The sequence below is a fragment of the Lissotriton vulgaris genome, chromosome 7 (genome assembly GCF_964263255.1).
Source record: "Lissotriton vulgaris chromosome 7, aLisVul1.2, whole genome shotgun sequence".
Taxonomy (NCBI): domain Eukaryota; kingdom Metazoa; phylum Chordata; class Amphibia; order Caudata; family Salamandridae; genus Lissotriton; species Lissotriton vulgaris.
In genome coordinates this window covers 687798342-687822453 of record NC_141695.1, presented here as the reverse complement: position 1 = coordinate 687822453, position 24112 = coordinate 687798342, and the positions used below count along the sequence as shown (strand labels likewise).

The 24112-nt window shown below is 45.3% G+C and overlaps 1 protein-coding gene across 2 annotated transcripts in view; it reads left to right on the top strand.

Moving 5' to 3' along the window:
• Positions 1-24112, top strand: part of ERN1 (endoplasmic reticulum to nucleus signaling 1) — a 673099-nt gene that overhangs the window by 479349 nt on the left and 169638 nt on the right. The window contains exon 13 of one of the 2 annotated variants that reach the window (XM_086930909.1): positions 21043-21313. In XM_086930909.1, the coding sequence (XP_086787035.1) occupies positions 21043-21313 (271 nt within the window). Of the gene's footprint in view, positions 1-21015; positions 21314-24112 lie in introns of both variants that reach the window. The other variant, XM_086930908.1, reaches the window with a different exon arrangement.

Sequence of the window (24112 nt, the reverse complement as noted above, 5' to 3'; positions counted from 1 at the left end):
CAGGTGGCATATGCGGGCTTTACAGTGGGACCTGAAGTTCCAGTGGGCACAGCATCAAGGGCATCTGTCCGATTGCGTTCAGATGTCGGAGGGCACTGCACGAACGAGGATTGGGTCAACGGCAGATTTCTCTCCCTTCCCCAGCCGGAGTTCACAGTGGTGACGGATGCATCCCTTCTGGGGTGGGGCAGCCACATGGGAGAGGCGGAGATCAGAAGCCTCTGCTCTCTTGCAGAGTCCGGGCTCCACATCAACCTTCTGGAGCTTCGGGCTATCAGTCTTGCACTAACAGCATGCCTTCCCTCTGTCTGAGGAAGAGTAGTGCTGGTGTTATAGGACAACACTACCACCTAGTGGTTCTGCAACAAACAGGGTGGGGTGGGGTCGTGGACCCGATTTCAAGAGGCTCTCCGACTCTGTACATGGCTGGAACATCCAGGCATATCTCTGGTAGTTCAACCCCTGGCAGGTTGACTGAACGCCAGGGCGGATTAACTCAGGCCCAGGTGCATGATGGATCACGAATGGCGTCTTCATTCGGAGGTGGTGCAAGGTCTGTTTCAGCAGTGGGGAGAGCCTTGGTTAGATCTATTCACCACCCAAGAGAACGTGCAAGTTCAGCACTTCTGCGTGTGGGAATTTCCAAGGTGGCACCGCTAGGCGACGCTTTTCGCCGAGAGTGGAGTTGCCGTCTTCTATACACCTTCCCGCCTATACCACTTCTGCCGAGAGTGCTGAGGAAGACCAAGCGTGGGCCCAAGTAATTCTTGTGGCTCCGGATTAAGCATGAAGAGTTTGGTATCCCGAGCTGCTGCACATGGCCATCGTTCCTCCGATCAGACTGCCTCTTCCAGAGGATCTTCTGTCGCAGTAGGGGATGGCCATCCACCCAAACCTGTCCAGGCTCCACCTCCTTGCGTGGAGATTGAGCGGCGGCAGTTGATGGTTTTTGACCTGCCTCCCGTAGTCTGTGATGTTTTTCTTGGCAGCCAGGCGTCCCTCCACTAAGACAGTCTATGCCTCTGGATGCAACAAATTTGTGGTATGGTGTGCAGCAAAGGGTATGGATCCCCTATCTGCCCCTTTTCTTAGGTTCTCTTGTTCCTTCTTTCTTTGGCCCAGCAAGGCTCTACTCTGGGCACTATTACGAGCTACCTCTCGGCCATTACAGCCTTTCTTAGGCTTCCTAATCGGCCTTCTCTTTTCCCAGTACCCTGTTGTAAATCGCTTTCTTAAGGGCATTACTCATCTTTTTCCTCCTGTTCCCTTCATAATGCCTGAGTGGGACTTGAACGTGGTTCTTACTTACCTTATGTGTGCTCCTTTTGAGCCGCTTCATAACTGTCCTCTCAGATTTCTTACTTTAAAGACTGCCTTTTTGTTTGCCATCACTTCTGCTCGCAGGGTGAGTGATCTCCAGGCTCTTTCTTCAAAACCTCCTTTTCCGGCGGTTCATCCGGACAAGGTCGTCCTAAGAACCAAATCTTCCTTTCTTCCCAAGGTGGTTTCTACTTTCCACATTGGTCAAAGCATAACTTTGCCCACCTTCTTTTCGCATCCTTCTAAGGAGGAAGATAGGCTCCACTGTCTAGATCCAAAACGTGTGCTTCCGTTTTATTTGGATCGCACCAAACAATTCCGCATGGCTGAGCAGCTCTTTGTCGGCTACGTGGGCGCATAAAAGTTCGGGCCATGCACAAACGGACCATCTCTAAGCGGGTCGTTTTGTGCATTAAAGCTTGCTATTCCTTGGCAAAGAAGGAGCCTCCATTGGGGCTGCGCGCCCATTCCACCATGGCAACAGCAGCTACTACTGCTTTGGGATGTGGTGTTCCTCTCAATGACATCTGTCAGGCAGCTTGGTGGGCATCTCTGCATACATTTACAAAGCACTACTGCCTGGACAGCACAGTCCGGAGGAACGGCTTCATTGGGCGTTTTGTTCTCCAGGACTTTTTGGTGTGAACCTGGTTCGCGGACCCGCGATACGGGGTTGGTATTGCTGGGGTATCTATTCTAGGGTAAGGAATCTATAACAAATTGTCTCTTTCAGATGAACAAGGTACTTGCCTTCGGTAACAATTTATCTGTAAGAGACATAGATTAGTTATGGATTCCTTACCTCCCCCCCGCCCATCCTCCCCGGTCTGCAAACTGACTCCTAGGGTTAAGGAATTCCTTTCAGGGCCCTAGTTTTGTGCAGCAGTGGTCAGTGTCTTGCATGGCTCTGCGCTTTTGGCGTGGAATGTCGTGTATAATAAATTACGTCCGCGCTCGAGGGCGGCATCTAAGTAGCTGCTGCGACGTCATCCCGTCGACCATGACGCCAATGACTAACATGAAGCCAACCGACACCACCTTTCAACGCGCAGAGGTACTGCTAACGAAACAATTCTCCAGATCCAGTCTGACGACTGGGGGTAATTGTAAGGTAACTAATCTATAACTAATCTGTCTCTTACAGATATATCATTACCAAAGTTAAGTAACTTGTTCATCAGGGCCTCCAACGCCATGACTATCCTCTAGAGATATGTCCTACAAATGTGGTTCGGCATCTCCCCCATGTTGGAATATCTTCCAGAGGATAGGAAGAAAGAGGCAAAGGATGTTCTGTTAGAAGGAGAGAGAGCCTCCTCTGAGATATTGATGTGGCGCTTGACATTTCATCTACTGCCTTTAGGCAAATGGTGGGATGCAGCATTGTTGAGGCAGCGGGATGGATTAGAGCAACAACATCCGCCACTGAGGTCCGGGGTAAGGTGCTGGATATGCTGTGTGACGGCACATACTTCTTTGGCAAGCACCTAGATGAAGCGCTGCAGGCGATAAAGCGCGATACGGACACGGCCAAATCCCTAATAAAATTACAACAAAATTAATTTCCTTCTTTCTGGGGAAGAGATGGAGGTCAGTTTCCCTCTCGACTTCCAGCTGCATTTTTAACCCTACTACCAGCAGGGATTTGAGCCCCAGTATTCTACACAGTCTTTTTGTCAAACCTCAACACCAGCGTATACTAGAGCATCAGCGCACAAACGCCACACGTCCGGAGGGAAATCTCATGACGCCAACAGAACACAATAAGGATTCACAGGCCCCTGTCACCGTAGTCACACTTCAATTGGCCTCAACTTGCTCCAAATTCTTCGCTCAATGGAATATCATTTCTTCCGACAAATGGGTGTTAGACGTATTCCATCACTGTCACACCCTGGAATTTCTTCAACCGCCTCCAAATTTCCCTCCACAAAAGACTGCACATGGTCATCATGCAGTTCTCAAAAGAGAAATCAGTTTCTTCCTCTCCAAACAAGCAATCGAAAAGGTGCTACGCATTCAATGCAATCTGGGCTTCTATTCTCATTTATTTTTAATCAAGTAAAAGACATGAAAATGGAGGAAAATTATGAATCTCAGGTTGTTGAACAAGTTCATCAAAAGTCAACCTTTCAGGATGTTGTCTCGTCCGGAGATTTTGCTACTCATGGATACAGGGAGATTATATGACCTCCCTCGACCTTCTGGATGCATACTTTCACATTCCAATACACCCGAAGCATCAACGCTTTCTCAGGTTCGAGGTGGCAGGGTGCCATTACCAATTCAAGGTGCTACCTCTCGGGCTAAAGTCAGCACCCAGAATTTTCACCAGATGCTTAGCACCAGCGATCCAGTCACCAGGTATTTTCCTACCTAGACGATCAGGGACAATCTCTCTCAAGGTCTATCCTTCCTCTCAGCGAAACTGGATATGGTGATGACGTTGGACGCTTCCATGGAGGGTTAGGGAGCTCACCTTCAGGAATTACAGGTCCAAGGGAAGTGGTCAGATCAAGAAGCATTGTGTCTCATAAATCTGTTGGAATTAAAAGCAGTATTTCTGGGCCTCCAATCTTTTCTTCCAAGGATCAGGGGGATCGTCAATACTTGTCTGCGCGGACAACACCACCATCATGTTATCCATGTTCTACTTACAGAAGCAAGGTAGGACAAAGCCTCCTGCCCTGTCAGCAGATCTGGGAATGGCTAATAGCCCACACCATATTTACGCAAGTACAACACATACCAGGATTCTAAAGCAAATGCAGCAGGGACACCAAGCAATATCACAAGTGGAAGTTAAGCGTTACTCCGCTATGGAGAATGTTTCAGTGTTGGAGGTTGCCAACCCTAGATCTATTCACTACACCACTCAACAAAAAATGCAAGTTTTACACCAGTAGATTTATCAACCAGGCTCTCTGGGGGAAACACCTTCCACTTTTCCTGGGAAGGAACATTTGCTTACGCATTCCCTCCATTTCCACTCACTCCAAGCGTTCTGCAGAAACTCAAGCAGGAGCCCTGCCACATTATCCTCATTGCCCCGGCGTGGGCAAGGCAGTACTGGTACAAAGAGCTGTATTGCCTATCAGAGTCTTCGCCAATCCATTTCCAGCCAACGGAGAATCTGCTTTTCATGAACCAAGGCCAAGTGGTTCATCCACAGATTCACACACTTCATTTGTCAGCTTGGCTCTTCATCACACATAACTTGTAGCTTCAGCACTCTGACCAATGCCAGTCCATACTTCATAGAGCCCGAGCTCCTTCCTCACTCAACTGCTACTCTGCTAAATGGAAGCCGTTCTGCTCATGGTATGTCGAACTCTTGTCATCCTCTCTCTTCACCTCCAGAGGACATTGTACTGTATCTTTTGTATCTTGCTAAGGCTGGTCTTTTCCATTCATCAATTAGGGTACACCTGGTGGCAATTTCCAGATACAGGAGACATTCTGGCCACTTCTCCTCGTGGTCCAACCGGCTGGTGAAGGAGTTTAGCAGGGCTCATTATGGTCAACCCACCAATAAGACCTCCTCCAGTTCCCTGGCAGCTGAACAGTGTCTTGTCACAACTTATGAGGTTGCCTTTTGAACCAATTCACAAATGCTATTTAAAGTACCTTTCATGGAAGGTTTTTTTTTTGGGCTATCACGTCTGCTAGATGCATTAGTGAGATCCAAGCCTTCACTGCGGCGAAGCCTTACATGCAGTTTCATTAGGACAGAGTGGTATTTGGCACAAATCCTTCTTTTATTCCCAACGTGCCTTCCACGTTTTATCTCAATGAGCCAGTGGTGTACCTTCCCTTTTTCCCCTCTCCATCTTCACCTTCAGAGAGGACCCTTCATTCTCTGGACATTAAACATTGTTTAAAATTGTACTCACAAAGAACAAATGCGTTCTGTAAATCATCCCAGCTGCTCATAGTCTTCTCTGCCCCTAGAAAGGGTCAGGCCTTGACACGAGCAGCTATTGCACGTTGGGTCATCTCGACTATAATCTTCTGCCATGAGCAAGTGGGACGCCTGCTTGCGGCCCAGGTCCTAGCTCATTCCACCCAGAAGGTGGCAGCGTCCTCGGCCCTGTTTGCCAGAGTGTCTTTACCCGACATCTGCATGGCAGCGCCATAGGCAAACATCCATACCTTCACAAGGCATATTGTCTGGATACATGGTGGAAGGCTGATATAGCGGTTGGACAAGCGGCCAAGCAATGACTATTTGCATAAGGTATGCCTTTTTTCGCGAAGGTTGCTCCTTTTCCTATAGTACTGTTTAGTGGTTGTCTCTTTTTCTGCATGTACATCGTCTGTCTTTGATTATTATTCTCAGTTTTGGGTCGCATGGTGTGATGGTTCACATTTTCACGCCCCCTTTGTTACTCGGAAACTGCTTACTATTCTGATTCAAGCATATGGATCTATAAAAGATACAATACTGGAGAAAAAACAAGTTACTTACCTGGACCATGTGGTTCTCCAGTATAAATATGTTTATAGATTCACATGCGGCCCTTCGTCCTCCCCTATTAGGTTCACCAATCAATACCTCTATTATTCCTCTATCTACTGGCGCTCAGGGGTACTGCTCACAAAAAAATTCCGGATCCAGTCTGACACCTGGGGATAGTTGTAAGGTAAGGAATCTGCGGCTAAATAGATTCTCTAGCAGATAAGGCGTTCGGTGTTGCCGAAGGGAAGTAACTTGTTCTTCATGGATACCTTTTTTTTAGTCCATCCAGATGTGGAGGTTATAGTAGCTTGAATGCATCTAGGGAAAAGAAAAGATGACATTGGTGCTTTATTTTCTATAAATGAAATATAAAGAGTATGGTGCCCCTTCAAAAAAAAAATTGTGGCAATAGACTTCTCCTCGTCCCCCGGTGCATTGCTCCAAAGCTCCCAGCATATGTCCTACACAGCCTCTGTATAGGTGTGTAAAGTGCTTCATGCAGCCTGCTATTTCTAAGCGCTCCAAATAACAGGTGTTTTAAAAAGCCACTGTGCCTCCCAACTTGCATTTCCGTTTAGACCCCTCGTAAGATGTCTTTCTATCCCTTCATAAAAACAATTGTGCCCACCCTCTCACTTCATGAGCCATCACTCGGTGGCCCCCAAAAGCTATCCCACAGCACATTTAGAATTATATACAATACAGTGCTACATGCGGAAGCACTGCATAAAAACATATGTAATGGTGTAGCAAGAGTGCCATGGGCCCTAATCCATGCAAGGAAAATTGCCCCTCTTCGCAAGCTGCTGGTTAAGAAGTTTTAAAAAAAATATTGCAATCTGGGTGCAGTGAACTCCATAATCCCATGCACCCCAGTTCTACGGCACCTGCTGAACTATTGAAATCTGCCCACCTGAAATTTCCCCTCTACCTTGGGTCATCGTTCTGAGCTTCCCAAAAGGCTCCATCTTTCCCTTTTATTATTGTGTTTTATGTAGTGGTGCATACTGCCTGAAATTTCTTATCACTATAAATACCAGGTGTTCAAAAAGCCCCACTGCATCTCAACCCTGTACCATTGCTCTGAGGCCCCCAGCAGGCTGTCATCCTGCCCATTTATGATATTGTTCTATATAGCACTGCACTCACCTGTCATTTGGAAGCACTGAATAATGGATACAAAAAATATATATAGGCTCCTGCCTACCCTTATTGCATTTTCTGCATTACACTGGGTGTGTTTCTTGATAACCAGTGGTTTATTGGTCCTTAGGTGAATAGTTTAAGGGGATATGGGATAGGGACAGGTACTACACCTGCCACGGAGATAGTGGCCTGTGGCTGGTAGGATGCCCCAGAGAGAGGTATTAGCTGTGAGGGCAATTTCTGGTGTACGAGGATGTGTATAAGCATGCTCCTGATGTATTGTCCTCTTTCAAAGGACAACAGTGGTAATTGCATTTAGAATTTTCCAATGCTTGGTAATGATCTTTTTCCCTTGATTGGACACAGATGAAAACATTGATGACATAAGTTAGTCTAACATTTCTGGTTCCACTGTAGGTTTCTCAAAGTGACTCTACAGTTGTTTAGTTCTCTTTTTTTCTTTTGGGCTTGTTTAATGAATTTGTTAAAGTTGTTGTGGTCTGTTAGTTTCTGTATCAGTTCCATGGCTTGTTCGTCATAGTGTTGCCTACTTGAGTAATTGCATCGAATGCTCAGGAACTGGCTGTAGGGTAAATTCTGTCTTAATGATTTTGGCTGATGACTATCAGATTGTAGTTACCCATTTGTGTGTGTCTGTTTATGATGCATTGTGGTTGCTAACTATTCCTCTATTCATGGCAGTGATTTTCAGATCATCGATAACCAGGAATTCTGGCTAAACATTTGTGTAAATTTGAGAAAAGGATCCTCTTTGAGCCAATGGTTGAAATCTAAAGATGGTGAAGTGCTTCTTGTAAATATAATCAATATGTCTGTGTAGCAACACCATAATTTAATGTGTGACATATAAGGGTCATCCTACTAAATGAAATTCTCTTTGAACTAGTGAACATTGAGACAGGCTACACTGGCAAAAGTACTCTCCATCAATGTCCTTTGGATTTGATGGTGTATAGTTACTTTGTATTGAAAGAAATTCTCTGTTGGTGTAAGTCTTGCACGTTCCACTGCGAACTGTATTGAGCTAATTCAGTTCCACCCCAACTGGGGCAGGACAGACTCTAGAACACCCAGTCTACACTTGTGCAATGCGGTCATATTAGAGCCTCAATATTTAAGCTCATCAACAGGTCAGTGTCTGGATTAAATGCTAAATCTTGTAATAGTAATCCTATAGTTTTGGTATATTTTAAGTACAAAGGGGGTTTGCTCACCATTGGTCTGAGGAACCAGTCGCAGAACCAGGAGAGAGGTTCTAAAATGGAGTCTATACAAGAAACTATTGGTCTGCTGGGAGATGATCTTTGCGGTTTCTGAATTTTGGGTAGTGTATAACAATATGGAGTGCGTACGTTTCTTGCAACTAAGTTGGTCTTCTGTTTAGTATTCCAACCCACATATACATCCTCCTCGACCTCATCATTGATGGTCTTAAGAACCCTGTTGGTCGAGTCAGTCTGTAGAACTTCAAAGCTGGTTCTGTCTGACAGTCTCATACATATCTTCGGTGAGAACCCCTATGGTGCTCCCACCCCCTGATCTGTATTATTGAGTAGGGCCTGAGGCTTTCACTTCAGATTTGGGTAGATTGTGGAAAACCTCCTGTAGTTTGTTTGGTCATAGATTCAACATCTGTTATCACTGCCTATTCAAAGGTTTATATATCTGCTTGTAGAGAGTGCGCACATGGTTAGAAGGTGGATTTGTTCTTGGCCAGTATTCACCAGTGTGTGTTCATAAGTTTCTCTATTACTATAGTATGATCTGAGTCTGATTTTGCGCAAGTAATTTGGGTAGTTTGCACCTCAAGTTCAACATGTCTAGTCTTGGCGTGGGGACAGAGCAGAGACCCTTGTTGAAGATCTTTTACTGCACAGTTGTCAGTGGATTGGTGATAGGATTTACAAGTAGGTCAGGGGTCTTGCTTGCTTCTTGTTGGTTCTCCTTTCCCTTGCTCCTTGTTAACGTCTGTGATTCCTCTATCCACTCTACTTTGTTGTCCTTCTAACTGCTGAAGCCTCGCGCCCTTTCTCCTCCAGAAAAGCAACCCTGCCTCTTGGGAATGGGAAGCACAGGGTAAGCAGGTGATAGGAGTTACATGTGGGATACAATATGTTAGGCCTACTGCCTCCTCCCCTGCCCCCCAGCCACTGACCCCTGTGGGTATTGGCCTAATCCCAGTCCTGCTTAAAACTGTGGACCTCTCATCTAAATGACTGGGATCATTGTGACCAGCTGTAGATGATTTTCAAGTGCTATATCCGCAGCTAGACTTAATTGCCACTTGACTGAGGTAGAAATTCTCATTCCTTCATCAGCAGGCACTGGAAACTAGGGCGATAAGTTTTCAATGAATTGGTGTAACATAGTATCTTGCCCTTTTAATCCACTTCCGTGTAACCAAGTCCTCATAAAGTCCATAAGGGATCCAAATGCCATGATTTGCATACCACCAACATGGCCAAGACCTTATTAGATCAGCGGTCTACTGCAGTTGTCTCATTGCCCACTTATCCCTCTCAATTCCGTCGAGCTCTTCAGTCAAGATAGTAAGGGCAAGATTTACACCAGCGCATTCAGTCCATGAACCTGATGACCAGGCTCCTCACCACACAGAATTCAAAAAATTTGAAAATTCTACAAAGTGCAGACACATCCTAACGAGGATCCACACCTCTTCCACCGACTAGGACTTATGGTGCTAAACAGAAACTTTTGCACTTGTATGGGCTTCCACCCACTCATGTTGCAGTCCTACTAACAAATTCTGCTTTATCTCCTGCATCTGGCCAGAGAAGGACTCTAATATGCATCAATTAAAGTGCACCGTACTGAGAGCGTTTTCTCGATCACCCTCCTTTTTCTTACAAAGGACCATCAAGGAATTCATGAAGGAAAATACAGTGTTCACTTGTCCACTGTAAGTTGAACATAGTCTTGAGCCAAGTCATGTCAACCCCATTTTAGGCCAATCGTGAGACAGCACTCGTCCATGGCCTTTGATATTTGCATGCCAAGTATATCTACATGACAAGTAGGTGAGGGGGTAGACGTTTGCAATTAAAAATCCATTCGTGCAGTTTTACAAAACAAAATTGAAATTGCAAATGAATTCTAAGGTTAAACTGAAGGTGCTTTATCTGAGAAACTGGTTGTTCTCTATTTCTTCTTTCCTAACGATGTGGAAAGGGTACTCAATTCTTGCAGATGCACACAATTCTAAATTGGTAAGTAGGACAAAAGACTCTCAAACCTCAGATTAACTCTTCATCTTATTTGAACTCCTGGCAAGTAGTCATTCACTCGCAAAGCTTGGCATATCAAGTTAAATCTCTGCCTGAATCACCCTTTGTCATGAGAAAGCAAACTGTTCCTTGGTTTGGAAAGTAATTGCGCACTCAACAAGAAGTTTTCCATCTAAAGTGGCGTTTTTACTCTGGGTACACCATGACATCTGCTGTGCTGCACCCTGGAAGAATAGACACCTGTTCACCAGACGCTATGGGGCCTGTTGATTTGAGCAATCTGGTTTACAGAAAGGGGGTCTGCTTCCCTCTTTCTGTAAGTTAATGTAATTGCTTGCTGCTGTGATTCAATTGGTGAATCTATGAACATTCCAGTGCTATAGATCTCCACCCTTGGTATCTTTTATAAATGTGCATACAACCCTCCTTCCTCCATGGTCAGAGTTTATTCTTCATGCTTTTGCCATGAAATCTGAGCTATAATGGACTCCAGTTGAAGTGCAGTGTGCAGCTCATTCACCTCCTTTGAAACTGCCCAAACCTCAGCCACAAAGGCGAATGTGCTACTGAACAAATGCTTTTGCTTTTGCTCTGGACATTCAAAGATGGTTTATTGCTGTCTTCTAATAATTGAGATCTCCAGCTTGAAAACCGAGAATGATTCAAGTATGTGAATCTTTGAAAGATACCAATTCCTGGAGAACTGTAGTCACTACTAAGCGACTACATTTTAATTTGGCCCAGTATTGGACTTTCATAGATTCCCATGCTTTGTATCATTCCCCTGTCGTCGGAATGGGAGCCTCGGTAAACAGAAAATACTATAGCAGTAGTTACAAAAGAGAAAGAAAGGCCTAGGCCTCATCTCATTTTGTTAGCATATCGCCCTCGTTTTGGAAAAGAGACCAAAAAATAGAAACATCCAATCAAATCATCCTCACCCCATAGAACCCTCCTGAGAGAGCCTTAGAGCCTCAGATTTTCTACCGCACGTTGTGCTAAGCGAGTCTTCACTGAGCTCTACTCAGATTTCTCTTCAGCTTTGGATTTTCTCTTCTTTTTTCTACTCTACAATGTCTGATAAGGAAAGAAGGCTTTATTTAAAGCCTGTGCTACTTGTTCGAAGAAAAGGCTGTACATTGAGGACAAGCATAAAGACTGTATATACTGCTTGTACCCTGATCATAAAGCCACGGATTGTAAGATCTGCAGGACCTTCTCCACTAAGACCTTGAGAGACCGGGAAGGCCGTTTATTAACCTGTTTGCAGAAGAGGAAGTCTCCTAAGGAGGTTCTATCATCTGACAGTGAGGATTCTTCTTCAGCTGCGTCCTCCTGAAGATCCAGGAAAAGGGGTAGGTCTTCCCCTTCAACTTCATCTGAACCCCCTGTAAGGCCTCACAAAAGACCTCCGATAGGTCTGAAAGGCCCAGTCCCAAAAAATCTCCTCGCCGAGGTGTAAAGGAGAGGCTGGGACAAATTGCTGAGGTACAACCATCAAAGAAGGTACATCAAACTCCTTCTATTGCTTATTCACCATCTGAAAAGGAGAAGATATTCAAGAAACCAGCTTCTGTCCCTCAGGAAGGAAAATCGGATAGACAAAAAAACGTCAGTCGCCGACGACAAACTTCAGGTATGTCAACGACGACATCTAAAGTGCACCTGGTTTCAGTTACAGCTCCGTCGACGGGAAAGTCGACGGTAGCTTCGTCGACGACGGCTGTGGTGTTATCCTAGTCGTCGTTTCAGGTACCTGGACCCTTGACGATGATGATGACATCTTCGACGACGATGACACCGACGATAATGTCGACGGCTACGACGAGGACGACGATGACGCGTGCAATGATAGTACGACTAGCTCGTCAATGATCAGGCCATCATCGATGACAGCCCTTTCTCCGTCGACGGTCCCGTCGACGACGAGCTCGTCGACAACGTCGACAATTCAAAAAGTCCAGGTTTCAATAAGAAGGCAGAAGATCACTCCTGAGATGACATCTCCTCACAGAGTGACACCCTTGCCTCCAACTTTACTCTTTTAGGAAGAACTTTCAGAGGAGGAGGATAGTCCTTACAGGAATGCTTATAGCCCATCCCAACTTCAGGTGAAATATCAGGATTCAGATTCGGACGATTACTATACAGAAGAACGCCATTATGTTCAACTAGATAGACCTCCACATCGGTCTCATCAGGATATGGTGGCAATGCCTTCCTCTGTTATAATGGACTTATAAATGATGCTACAGGACTACAAGAAAAGATTTCCGTCTCAAGCTTCTGAGCAGCAGACGCAACCGCCGCCTCCATCAATTCCTGCCACTTCTTCATTTACAGTGACTCCTCAGGTGTCTCGACCTTCGGAACCGGAGCCGAGAGTAAGCCACCAGGAAATTATAGCTATTCATGATGATGACTCATCTGACGAGGATCATGATGTACATCAAGTCCCGAACCCAGATAGAGAATGGGATGATTGTCATTCCAGATCCGGCCTCACAGTCGCAGGATCCCGTTGACTCTCCTCCAGCAGACATCGGAGTTTTCCATAACCTTATGGAAAGGGCGTCCAAGAGGTTTGGCCTTCCTATTACGAACGTTCAGTCGGAATGCTTCCTTTATGATTTTAAGGAACCTTACAGGAAGTCCATCCGTTCAATCCCAATTGTTGAGCATGTGTGGACTGAAGGGTCTAAGGTGACGCAAAATCCAGCTACAGTAATCCCTGTTCTTCCGCGGCTGGAGAAAAATATAAAGCTCCAGAAAACAGTCCCGCTTGCCTGACTGGTCAACCGAAGCCGGACTCCGTTATTTCCCAGGCAGCTCAAAGAAAGTCAAAAAATCCATTGGTGCCCCTTACAACACCACCAGATAAGGAGGGTAGAATCCTGGACAATGTGGGTAAACGATTCTCCTCAATGTCTAGTCTTGTATTTCGAGCTGCAAATGCTAATGCAATCCTGGGTAGATATGATCGCCAAATGTGGTGCGGTTTATCCCCGTTTGTTGATCAACTTCCAGATGGTGCCAAAGTAGAGGCTAAAAAGATCCTTGAGAAAGGAGAACGGTCCTCTTCGGAAGTGATAGATTTTGCTATGGATATAGCTACCACCGCTTTTAGACTTTGGCAGGATCAGCAATTTTAAGATGTCAGGGCTGGCTTCGGGCTACCTGGTTTTGCCAGGAAGTTCAGCAGAATAAGATCCTGGACTTACCTTATGATGGAGAAATGCTTTTTGGGAAACATATAGACAATGCCCTTCAAGACATCAAAAAGGACACAGACACGGCAAGGTCATTGGGGACATTGCAATACCGCAAGGTTTCTTTCAGGGGTGCGAAAGGGAGAGTTTTTCGTCGTACAGAGGTGGTAACCAACAACGCTACTCCTCTTATTCACAATCTTCTCAGTCGTACAAGCCCCAATACTCGCAACGCCATGGTCAATCGGCCTCTTTCTCTCGTCAACCATCAAGAGGATGACCGGGTCGTCAGGGAAGAGATGCTTCTAAACGACAATAGCGGCTTCCTGGCTCTGTCTGCTGTTCCTCCCCCTCCAATAACATCAGTGGGGGGCAGGATATCAGAATACCTCCACAACTGGCATATTATTACATCTGATCGGTGGGTCCTCATCATCATACAGTTTGGCCACACACTAGAGTTTCAAGATTTTCCACCATCCAGAGCCCCTCGCGCCACAGAATAAAAACATCTGAATCTTCTACGTCTCGAAGCAAAGCAGCTGCTCATCAAAGGATGGATAGAATCGGTTCCTCAGTCCCAACGAGGAAAAGGGTTCTATTCCAGGTTTTTCCTGGTTCGGAAAAAAGAAGACAAGTGGTGCCCAGTTCTAGACCTGAGGGAGCTCAACACCTATCTCATAAAACTCATTTCGTATGGGTTCTCTCCATGATATATTGAGTCTCCTAAATCCTGGCTATTATATGGCAGCGCTAGATCTCGAGGACGCATACTTTCATGTTCTCATTCATCCGGCCCACAGGAGGTATCTACGCTTCACAGTAGCCAAGAGCCACTTTAAGTTCAGGGTCCTACCTTTCGGACTAAGATCCGCTCCGCAAATATTTACAAAGGTATTGGCCCCAGTAACAGCATTTCTCAGTAGGCAGTCTCTGCAGGCGTTCCCCTACCTGGACGATTGGCTGAAAAAGGCTCATCCTCTCAAGGGCAGTCGAAGATTGCATTCAAATTTTCAATCACTTGGGTCTAGGTCTAAACAGAAGCAAGTTTGTCCTTCTACCATCCAGGTCGGCAAGGTTTCTGGGGGCCATTCTGGATATTTATTTATTTATTTAAGAAGCTTATAGAGCGCACGGCTACCTCCAGCGGGGGTGTCCCGGCGCTAAGACTACTTGTTTATCACAGAGAGGGTTGCCTAGTTCATGACTATCTGTCAGAAGAGCAGGTCGGCAAGGGATTTGCTGGCTAGTGCTTAGAAAACAGCCATGTTTTCAATTTGCGACGGAAGACTTGTTCAGATTCGGAGAACCTGAGATCTATGGGTAGGCTGTTCCAAAGCTTGGCGGCCGTAACGGTAAAAGTTCTGCCACCAGTACGGGTGAGTCTGAATCGAGGGACGATCTGCAGGCGTAGACTATTGGATCTCAAATGCCTTACTGAAGAGGATATCTTAAGCCTTTTGCTCAGGTAGCCAGGGCCAGTGCCATTAATTGCCCTGAAAGCAAGGATCAGAACCTTGAAGTCAATGCGACGGGCTATGGGAAGCCAATGTAGCTCCTCTCGGTATGCTCTGACCGAGTTGCGGGGGGGGATGTTACCAATGAGCCTTGCTGCCGCGTTTTGTATAGTTTGGAGTCGGTCAATGAGATATTGGGGGGCACCAGCATAAAGGCTGTTGGCATAATCAAGGTGTGCAGTGATGAGTGCCTGGACCACTGTTTTACGGGAAGACTGGGGGAGATAGGGAAAAATCTTCCTGATCATACGCAGTTTATTGAAACAAGCCGCCGCTACTTTATTGACCTGGGTTTTCCCGGACAAGGTGTTATCAAATATGAAGCCCAGGTTACGGGCTGATTGCACTGGTATAGGAGGTGGGTTAAGAACGGTGGGCCACCATAAAGTTGCAGGGGGAGTAGATTTCTGGCTGAAAAAGAGAACCTCAGTTTTTTCAGTGTTGGGGGCGAGATGGTTAGCAGCCATCCAGGTGCAAATGTTACCAAGGCAGTTTCGAAAGTTGGAAAAGAGGGAGTCAGAATGGTCTCTAAATGAAAAAACAAGCTGAGTATCATCAGCATAAGAGACCACCCTGACTCCCCAAGACTCAACTACCCTGGCCAGAGGGGCCAGATAAACATTGAACAATAAAGGGTTCAAGGCTGAACCCTGGGGCACACCACACAAGAGGGGTTTGTCTTCGGATTGAAATGGATGTAACAATACCCTTTGGGTCCGTCCGGACAGAAAGGATTTGATCCATACTAGGGCCGTACCATCGATCCCCAGCTGTTGTAGTCGAGATATAAGAATGACATGGGAAACCGTGTCAAATGCAGCGGATAGGTCGAGGAGGACCAACATGGCCTCCTCACCCCTATCCACTGATTCCCTGATTGTCTCGGAAACTTCCAGCAACGCTGTCTCAGTGCTGTAATCGGTTCGAAAGCCGGATTGAGAATCGTGTAACAGTTTGTTTGTTTCCAAAAACTGGGCCAGTTGTTTCTGAACCACTTTCTCCAGCACCTTAGCGGGCTTAGGCAGGAGCGAGATGGGTCGGTAACTGCAGAATAGAGAGGGATCAGCGTTGCGTTTCTTAAGGATGGGAAGTAGCCTAGCCTGTTTCCAAACCGAAGGAAAATGACCCTGGGTCAGGGAGGAGTTCCAGATGGAGAGGAGGGGATTAATTAAGACAGGGGCAAGATTGCCCATCACTTTAGCAGGTACTGGGTCTAAGGGTGAGCCAGACTTGACTTGATGAAGTAGTGATAGGGCAGAGTCAAAGGGTAATTCGCTAAAGGAATTAAAAGAGCAGTGTGTGGGGTGAGAAGGATCTGGAAGTGGGTTGGGAGAGGCAGAGACAAAAGAGGAGGCGAGTTTAGTAATTTTGTCCTGAAAAAAGTCAGAAAGTCCGTTGCATAGATCTTGGGTAGGAATGCATTGGGTTTTGACGGCCAAAGAGGTAACCAAATCCTTCACAATCGTGAAGAGGGTTTTGGACGAGTTCTGCGCCTGTTGAATGAGGTTTGAGAAATATGTTCTCATGGAGGAGCGTTTGAGCGTTTGGAATTTATTTAAAGCAGATTTATATGCCAGTTTGGCCACTGGATCATAATTCTGGCGCCATTTGCTTTCCATCCTTTTGCATTTACTTTTTTCTTCACGTAACAAAGGGGAGAACCAAGGGGCCGAAGGACGAGATCTGGCAGACGCCATGGGAGCGAGAGGAGCAATTGAATCCAGTGCAGAGGTGAGGGCAGAATTATATCTTGCCGTTTCCTTGTCCAGACCTTCCGTCTGATTAAAGTGGTACTGAAATCGGGAATCAATAGCCTCGCAGGTAACCTTGGTCCATTTACGACCACTGTCTCTGTTGAGGAAAGAGGGAGGGGGAAGGGGAGGCCTGGCGGTATGAAAGGGGATAAGGAAGTGGTCAGACCATGTAAGGGGAAGTGAAGGAAGGACAGTAATGCCAGGGTGGTTTGAAAAAATCAGATCAAGTGTATGACCAGCTTTATGCGTGGGGCCTTTAACTAATTGGGACAAGGTAAGTCCTTGTAGGGTTTCCAGAATTGAAGAGGCTTGAGCACAGGAAGGGTTATCAATATGAAGGTTAAAATCTCCCAACACTGTAAAGTGCGAGTGTTTGAGGGAAAAGTCCGCAATGGAGTGCATCAGGGCATTGAGAGAGGATGCAGTAACGGGAGGGGGGTTATATACCAGGATACCGGCAAAAATGGTACACGCGGCGTCCTTGATTGTAAAATACATGGCCTCGATAAGACCGAGGTTAGCAATTTTAGTAGTGCTCAGTGTAAGGTGGGATTTTGCAATTATCGCAAGACCCCCTCCAGGTTTGGTGTTATCTCGATTAATGCCTAATAATCGGAAACCAGGGGGAATGGCCAAGTTGATGTCTGGCATGAACGAGTCTTTAAGCCACGTTTCTGTGAGAAATAATATGTCCCACTTGTGCGTATCTAGCAGCAGCCAAATGTCCGAAGCGTGTGCAGGCAGAGACCGGCAGTTAATTAAGGCTGCATGTAAGGTAGGCAGTAAAGAGCAATGAGCGCCAGTGTTGGGTGGTGGAAACCGTTTTATAAAGGCGGGAATGTGATGGTTACAGCAAAGACACGAATAAGAGAAGGTGTCCAAGCTGTGGGGATTACAACATTTAGGCGGATTGCAAGTGTTGCGGCGTAGGAGTACAAGTTGCTCCGAGGACCAGGTGATCAAAGGGGTACGAGAGGCAGGGGGACTGGCGCTGGTCGCGGACGGGCGCAGACGGGCTTGCCTTAGGCGCGCCTTCGGCGCGCGCGCCCGCTGCGCCCGCCCGCTGCACTGACGGGAGAGACCCTTCCTTTTATCCATGTCCTGCTGGGGGTGGGAGGAGGGTGGGAGGCGTCCAGGAGCTGGAGCGCTACCCTGCCTCCCCCCAAGATGGCGGTACCGCGTTTCCCAGCCGGCGAGAGCGCTGTGCTCGGCTGCACCGGTGGAGGGATGAAGATCTGGACCCCTGTGACGAAGAAATCTCGTCAAAACAGGCAGGCGGTCAGTGTCCGATTTTTAAGAAGCCACTATTAAAATATATACAATTTTTAAAAGTGTCGGTCAGTGCGACTGTACACAAGTCTTGAATCACCACACATACAGTTTTAAAGTTTTAAATTCATACACTCTCACATAAGAGATCCGTTTTTAGAAATTAGAAATAAAGAAATGCCCCCGGCTTCCGCCTCAGGGGAAAACAAGTAATCTGCTTGAGCTATCGCCGAGACTCCTTATGTAGTGAGGGAGGGCGGGAGGCGTCCAGGAGCTGGAGCGCTACCATGCCTCCCCCCAAGATGGCGGTTCCGCGTTTCCCAGCCGGCGATAGAACTCAGTGCAAAGCTTTCCCTTCAGAGGAAAGACAGAACAGGCTGATTCTTTCTGCCAACCGATTGCAAAGGAAACCAACTCTTTCAGTCCGTTAATACAAATCCCTTCTAGGATCGATGTCATCTTGCATTGCCTTAATGAACCTATACAGAAAGCAGACATGTATATTTTGTCGTGGAAGGGGGCTTTTCTTCTGGCTATAACATCAGCCAGGAGGGTTGGAGAACTTCAAGCTCTCACAATTGTTGAACCTTTCTTACAGTTCAAAAAGGACTCTTTGATTTTGAGGACAAATCCAAAATTTATTCCAGAAGTCCCTTCGAATTTTCACCTGAATGAACCTGTTGTTCTAAGGTCTTTCTTTCCTCGACCTTCAACTCTGGCTGAAAGGTTTCTCCACACTTTGGCTGTCCAAAGATGCCTGAAGTTCTATCTCCAACGCACGAAAGATTTCAGGAAGACTTCACAATTTTTTGTCGCTTTTAGCCCTCCAAGGAAAGACTTGCCCTTATCAAAGCAGGGGATATCACGTTGGATTGCCAGCACAATTCCCTTCTGTCATCAGGCGGCAGGAAAGCCGCTGAAGGGACGAATCAAAGCTCATTCTATGAGATCAGTTTCATCATCTTCGGCTCTGTTCGCTGGTGTTCCTATCAAGGACATTTGTAGGGCGGCTACATGGAGCAGTGCCCATTCATTCACGAAGCACTATTGTTTGGACTCTTCCACAAGGAGTGAGGCAGCAGTTGGACAAGCAGTCCTGAGGAACCTCTTCCAATAAGCGGTGAGCTTTCCCTTCTATCCCTCCTTCCTATATTGCACATTTTGTATCTGATAATGTTTTCTATCTATGGTGGCAAGGTGTATTTACTGTCTGTTAATACTTATACTGTGATATGCTAATATGCATGTAACAAAATGTGCATTTATTGCTTACAGCTAGCTACTCTGTTACAAAGCATGGGAATCTATAAAGGTCCAATACTTGGGCAAGAAAACAAGTTACTTACCTGTAACTTTGGTTCCCCAGTATTGGTAACTTTCATAGATTCCCATGCGCCCACCCGCCTCCCCTGGGAAAGCTCAGCCTTCAGCAGAAGTGGTTAATGTTACACAACGGCTACGAAAATCTGAGGCTCTCTCGAGGATTCTATGGGGTGAGGCTGATCTGATTCGTTGTTTCTATTTTTTGGTCTCTTTTACAAAAAGAGGGCGATATGCTACAAAATGAGATGAGGCCTAGGCCTTTCTTTCTCGTTTGTAACTACTGCTATGGTATTTTCTGTTTACCGAGGCTCCCATTCCGACGACGGGGAATGATAAAAAGCATGGGAATCTATGAAAGTTACCAATACTGGAGAACCAAGGTTACAGTTAAGTAACTTGTTTTCTTATGATCCAACCTCAGGATATGAAACAACTTTGCATAACTGTGCATGTAAAAAAAGGCTAAGCAATATTTTCAGAAGCTCACTTAAAGCATTTCTGCAACTCCTATCTAGCTAGTGCTGAAGAATCATTGCTTTAAATCTGTTACGTCTTCCAAAGCTTCCATTCTGATTCCGAAAGGGGTCATTACTTTCAATAAGTAAAGTATATCCGCAAAGATATGGGACTATCAATTAATGATCCATACAAGCAACACTGTTTGTTTGAAGAGTACCATACCCAAATAGACATGTATGAGACAGGATGAAAAACACATCTTCTTTAGGGGTATATACTATATTTGGGCGCAAAACCAAATTTATGTGTATATATGTTAATTGTTGGTTACTGTCTTTTACTGGCTCTTGTCATAGCACCTGTGTTATTTATGAGGCATAGTCTTAACACATGTACAGATATGTCACAAACATCGTTCACAGTCTGTATTTAGTCTGCTTTTTGATGTACTAAGCACAGACGATATACGACTTTAAATATATCACTCATTCCTAACTGTTTTCAAACAAACAGTGTCGTTTTCATTTCTAATGTTTGTTAGTAGCCTGTTTGTATGTATCATTAATTGATAGTCCCTGTGGATATGCTTTCCTTATCGACAGTAAGTGCCATTTTGTGGCAGAACCTCTGCTTCTATACTGCTGTAATTCCCCAGGTTCTGCATGTTACTGGGACACCCTATTATTATTGATGATCCATTCTGATTCCAGCTTTTTGTTTAGCTGATGCCAGCCTTGCTCCAAAGTATCTACAGATCTGCAAAACGTTTTTTAGCATTTGAAATTGATATGTGCATCTTCTGTCGGAAATACAGCTGCTTGTTATCCATGTGCAAATAGAGCTTAAGGTCGAAAAGGAACCTGTAATGGTAAGTAACAGTTTAATGTAGCTTTCCAACATTCCTTGTGGCAGTGTATGTCAGTTTGTGATATTTCCTTTGTGCAAGATACTTTGGGCCCTAATTAGAGTTTGGTCGATAAGGATACTCTATCAAAATGTGGTGGATGTTCTGTCCGCCGTATTACAAGTTCACAATAGCCTATAGCAACTGGAATACAATGGACGCAAACTCCATCACATTTTGACAGGTTATATTATGTGCCAAACCCTAAATATAGACCTTTAGCCCCATCATTAGGCAAATATCTTAAGGGGAGTGTGATTATAGTCCTGTTGATCAGGGATGGGCTCAGGATTTTGTGTATTAACTTTGATTCTTAGAAGCTCAGTGTCCATTCCTAACGCATGACATTTAATGTGGGTTTCATCTTTGTCTCTTAACATTGCTTGAAGTTTAAAGCTGTTTGTTTGAATTTGAAGACTGTTCAGCAGCAGCATCAACTGCAGAACCAACAGTTCCAGAAGCAGTTGGAGGAGAAGATCCAACTGTTGCAGCAGCAAAATGTCCCTTTTATTCCCATCACTGATCTTGCGCACGATCCGGATTTCTTCGACACATATGGTGCTCGCACAGAAAGTTCAGCTACCAGCACTCCAAACATCTCTCCTCGAGCGTCCAACCACTCAGTGCCTTCAAATGTCTCTGCATCAGAAGTTGGCAGCACCATCTCGAGCGAACAAGAAGATGGAGGTAAAGTTAATCTGATTTTCTTGCTGTTTTATAGTAATTAGTACGTTTTGCAATACCAGAATTACTACATAATTGCTAGCAAGTGTGAGCATGTTGAATGTGATTATCCTTTATTGCTGTATAGCACCTTCTTTCTCAGTTAATTGTTTCATCATCATTCTCATACACTCTCAGCAGGTTTTCACATCACCTGCATTGCTATCCACCTATATGAGGAGGGCAGGCAGTAGGTGAGCCTGCTTTCTAGATGCCACTGCAGTCCATAGCCCACTGGAGTCCTGCTTCACTTAGCGTGGTTCATATAGCGGTATAATGGATGAGTTAACAGTAAAACGAGGACTCTAGGATGGTGGAGTTAACTTTGTATGGAACACTTGGATTCTTAATATCAAGTCTTGCTCAAGTATCTCCAAAGCATAAATTGTTTCCTTTTCTTGATCGTCTTGTGATAAGTAAATTAGAGGCCAGCTGTATGAATAACTGGTTGTAAAGTACTGGTTGCAAATTGCAATCAGTATTTTTTTTTGACTAGTAGAGAATTTTAAGAACCAATGTATGTACTAATATGCAGTTTCTTAAAATTCCGAATCATATTGGGTCGCAATTCGATCTACCTTATAAATATTATGAAGTAGGTTGCAAATTGGAGAGCACTACTATTGTAGGGCATCACAGGGATGTTGGCTGCCGGGGTCAGGAGACAGTCATTTCTGTAATTGCTTTTAAATGGAGCAGCATATTTTTATTTTTCAAATTTAGCCCCTTTTCCTTTAAGTTAAAAGGGACTACATTTAAAAAAAAAAGTTTATTTTTTCTTAAAGGTTAAGAATTACATTCACAAAGGGGGCAGGGTGTCAAGGGGACCTCTTTTGCAAATACATTCTCACCTTCATTGACACATAAGATACTGAATCGGTATTTGAAAGGGTCGTGTCCAACATACCCCTTGAAGATACAGTATCTTTATCCATTTGGAATCCTATTTTAGGTGAAGGAATTGTGTAGAATTGGTGTATATGTGACCGTTAACATTCTTAGATGTGTACAAAAAAATGATTGATGAAATGCTTTAATTAATATCAGCCACTGGTAATTACTCAGGGCCGCATCCTAACCCATAATTCTTTTGCCCTATGCAAATTCGGCTTCAGTGGGAATAGTCCTGCCCGAACTGCAATTATCAAATTTCTGGTATAGCTAACTTTAGCACTTGTAATGTTTGTGTAGTTTGTATAGAAAGAATAAGTGAAGTTTCCTTAAGTATAACAAAGGTTTAACCTTTAGTTTTTCAATACATTTTAATGTTTGTTTTGCTGTTTTTTGGGGGGCATGGCAGTGTTAGAAAAATGTGTTTAAAATTGTAGAGTCCAGTGTCGTTGTGTGGAGTGTTTTACAGTAGAGTGGAGGAGAGTGTTGTAGAGTGGAGTCTAGAGGAGTAGCATAGCGTAAAGTGGACTAAAGTGTCATAGAGTGCAGTGGTTTGTTGTATAGTGAAGTGGCATAGCGTGTACGAGAGTAGTCAAACGTAGAGTTGAGTAAACTAACACATTTGAGTGGCTTGTTGTACAGTGGAGAGGTGTGTCATAGAGTAAATGTAAATTGATACTTGTATAGCGCACTACTCACCCGCAAGGGTCTCAAGGCGCTTGTATGAATACCGCTGTGGAACCCATCCTGGCTTTCCCTGTGAGGCGTCCACTCCTGGGCACCCCCAAGGTGGAGGCCAGGCATCCTTAGCGTTGTTGGGGCCGTTGTGGAGATTAAGCAAGCTATTGGCCAGAGTTGCAGAGTGGGACTCCATGATTGGAATAGGCACCGAGGCGAGAATTATCAGGTCCGTGGAATTTTGAGCCCAAGACCCGCCGAGGCGGGAAATTGAACCCTGGTCCCGGGCTAGACCTCTGCATCAGGGTCTGCCGCTCTAACCATTGAGCCACACTTCTCCACTAGAGTGTTGGAAAATGTCAGAGTGGAGTGTTCTACAGTGGAGTGTAGGGGCATAGAGTGTAGTAGATGGTAGTACAGTGTTGTATAGTGGCATACAGTATAGTGCAGTGTGGTATAGTGATGCAGAGTGTAGTAGCGTTGTGTAGAGTGGAGTATTGTACAGGGTCATAGAGTGGGGAAAGGTATTGTGCATGGAGTAAAGTGGAATGGAGTCCAGTGGAGTGGCAAAGCAGAAAGTTGACTAGTGTGGTGCAGAGTGGACTGGCGTAGCATACAGTTGAGTTAAGTGTTGTAGAGTGGAGTGGATTGTAGCACACTGTAGTGAAGTGGCGTCTTGTCGAGTGTCAAAGTGACTTACAGTGGAGTACTGTTGAGTGCCACAGAGCGGATTACAGTGTTGACAGTGGAATGGCATACAGCAGCATGCGGTACAGTATGATAGAGTGGAGTGGAATTTACTGTTGTTGAGTTGCATAGAGTGGTGTACAGTGGTGTGGCGCAGAGTGCAGCAGTGGAGTACAGTGGAGTAATGTCTCATAGAGTAGAGTCTAGTGGCGTGGAGCAGTGTAGAGGGAGTTGTGTCTAGTGTCATAGAGTGTCATACGGTGTACAGAGTAGACTAGTGTGCTGTAGGCTGCCATTAAAAAAAGTACATTGTTGTACAGCCAAATTGGTTCGTAATAAAACTAATTCATGTTCGGTCTCGGCCTGTCTGAAAGAATTACATTGGCTGCCTATCAGACAAAGATCAAAGTGTAAGCTCCTATGCTATGCGCATAGAGCATTGCCCCAGAATACTGCTGGGCAAACTGGAATTTTATGTTCCCTCCCGTGACCTTAGGTCTGGCAGCC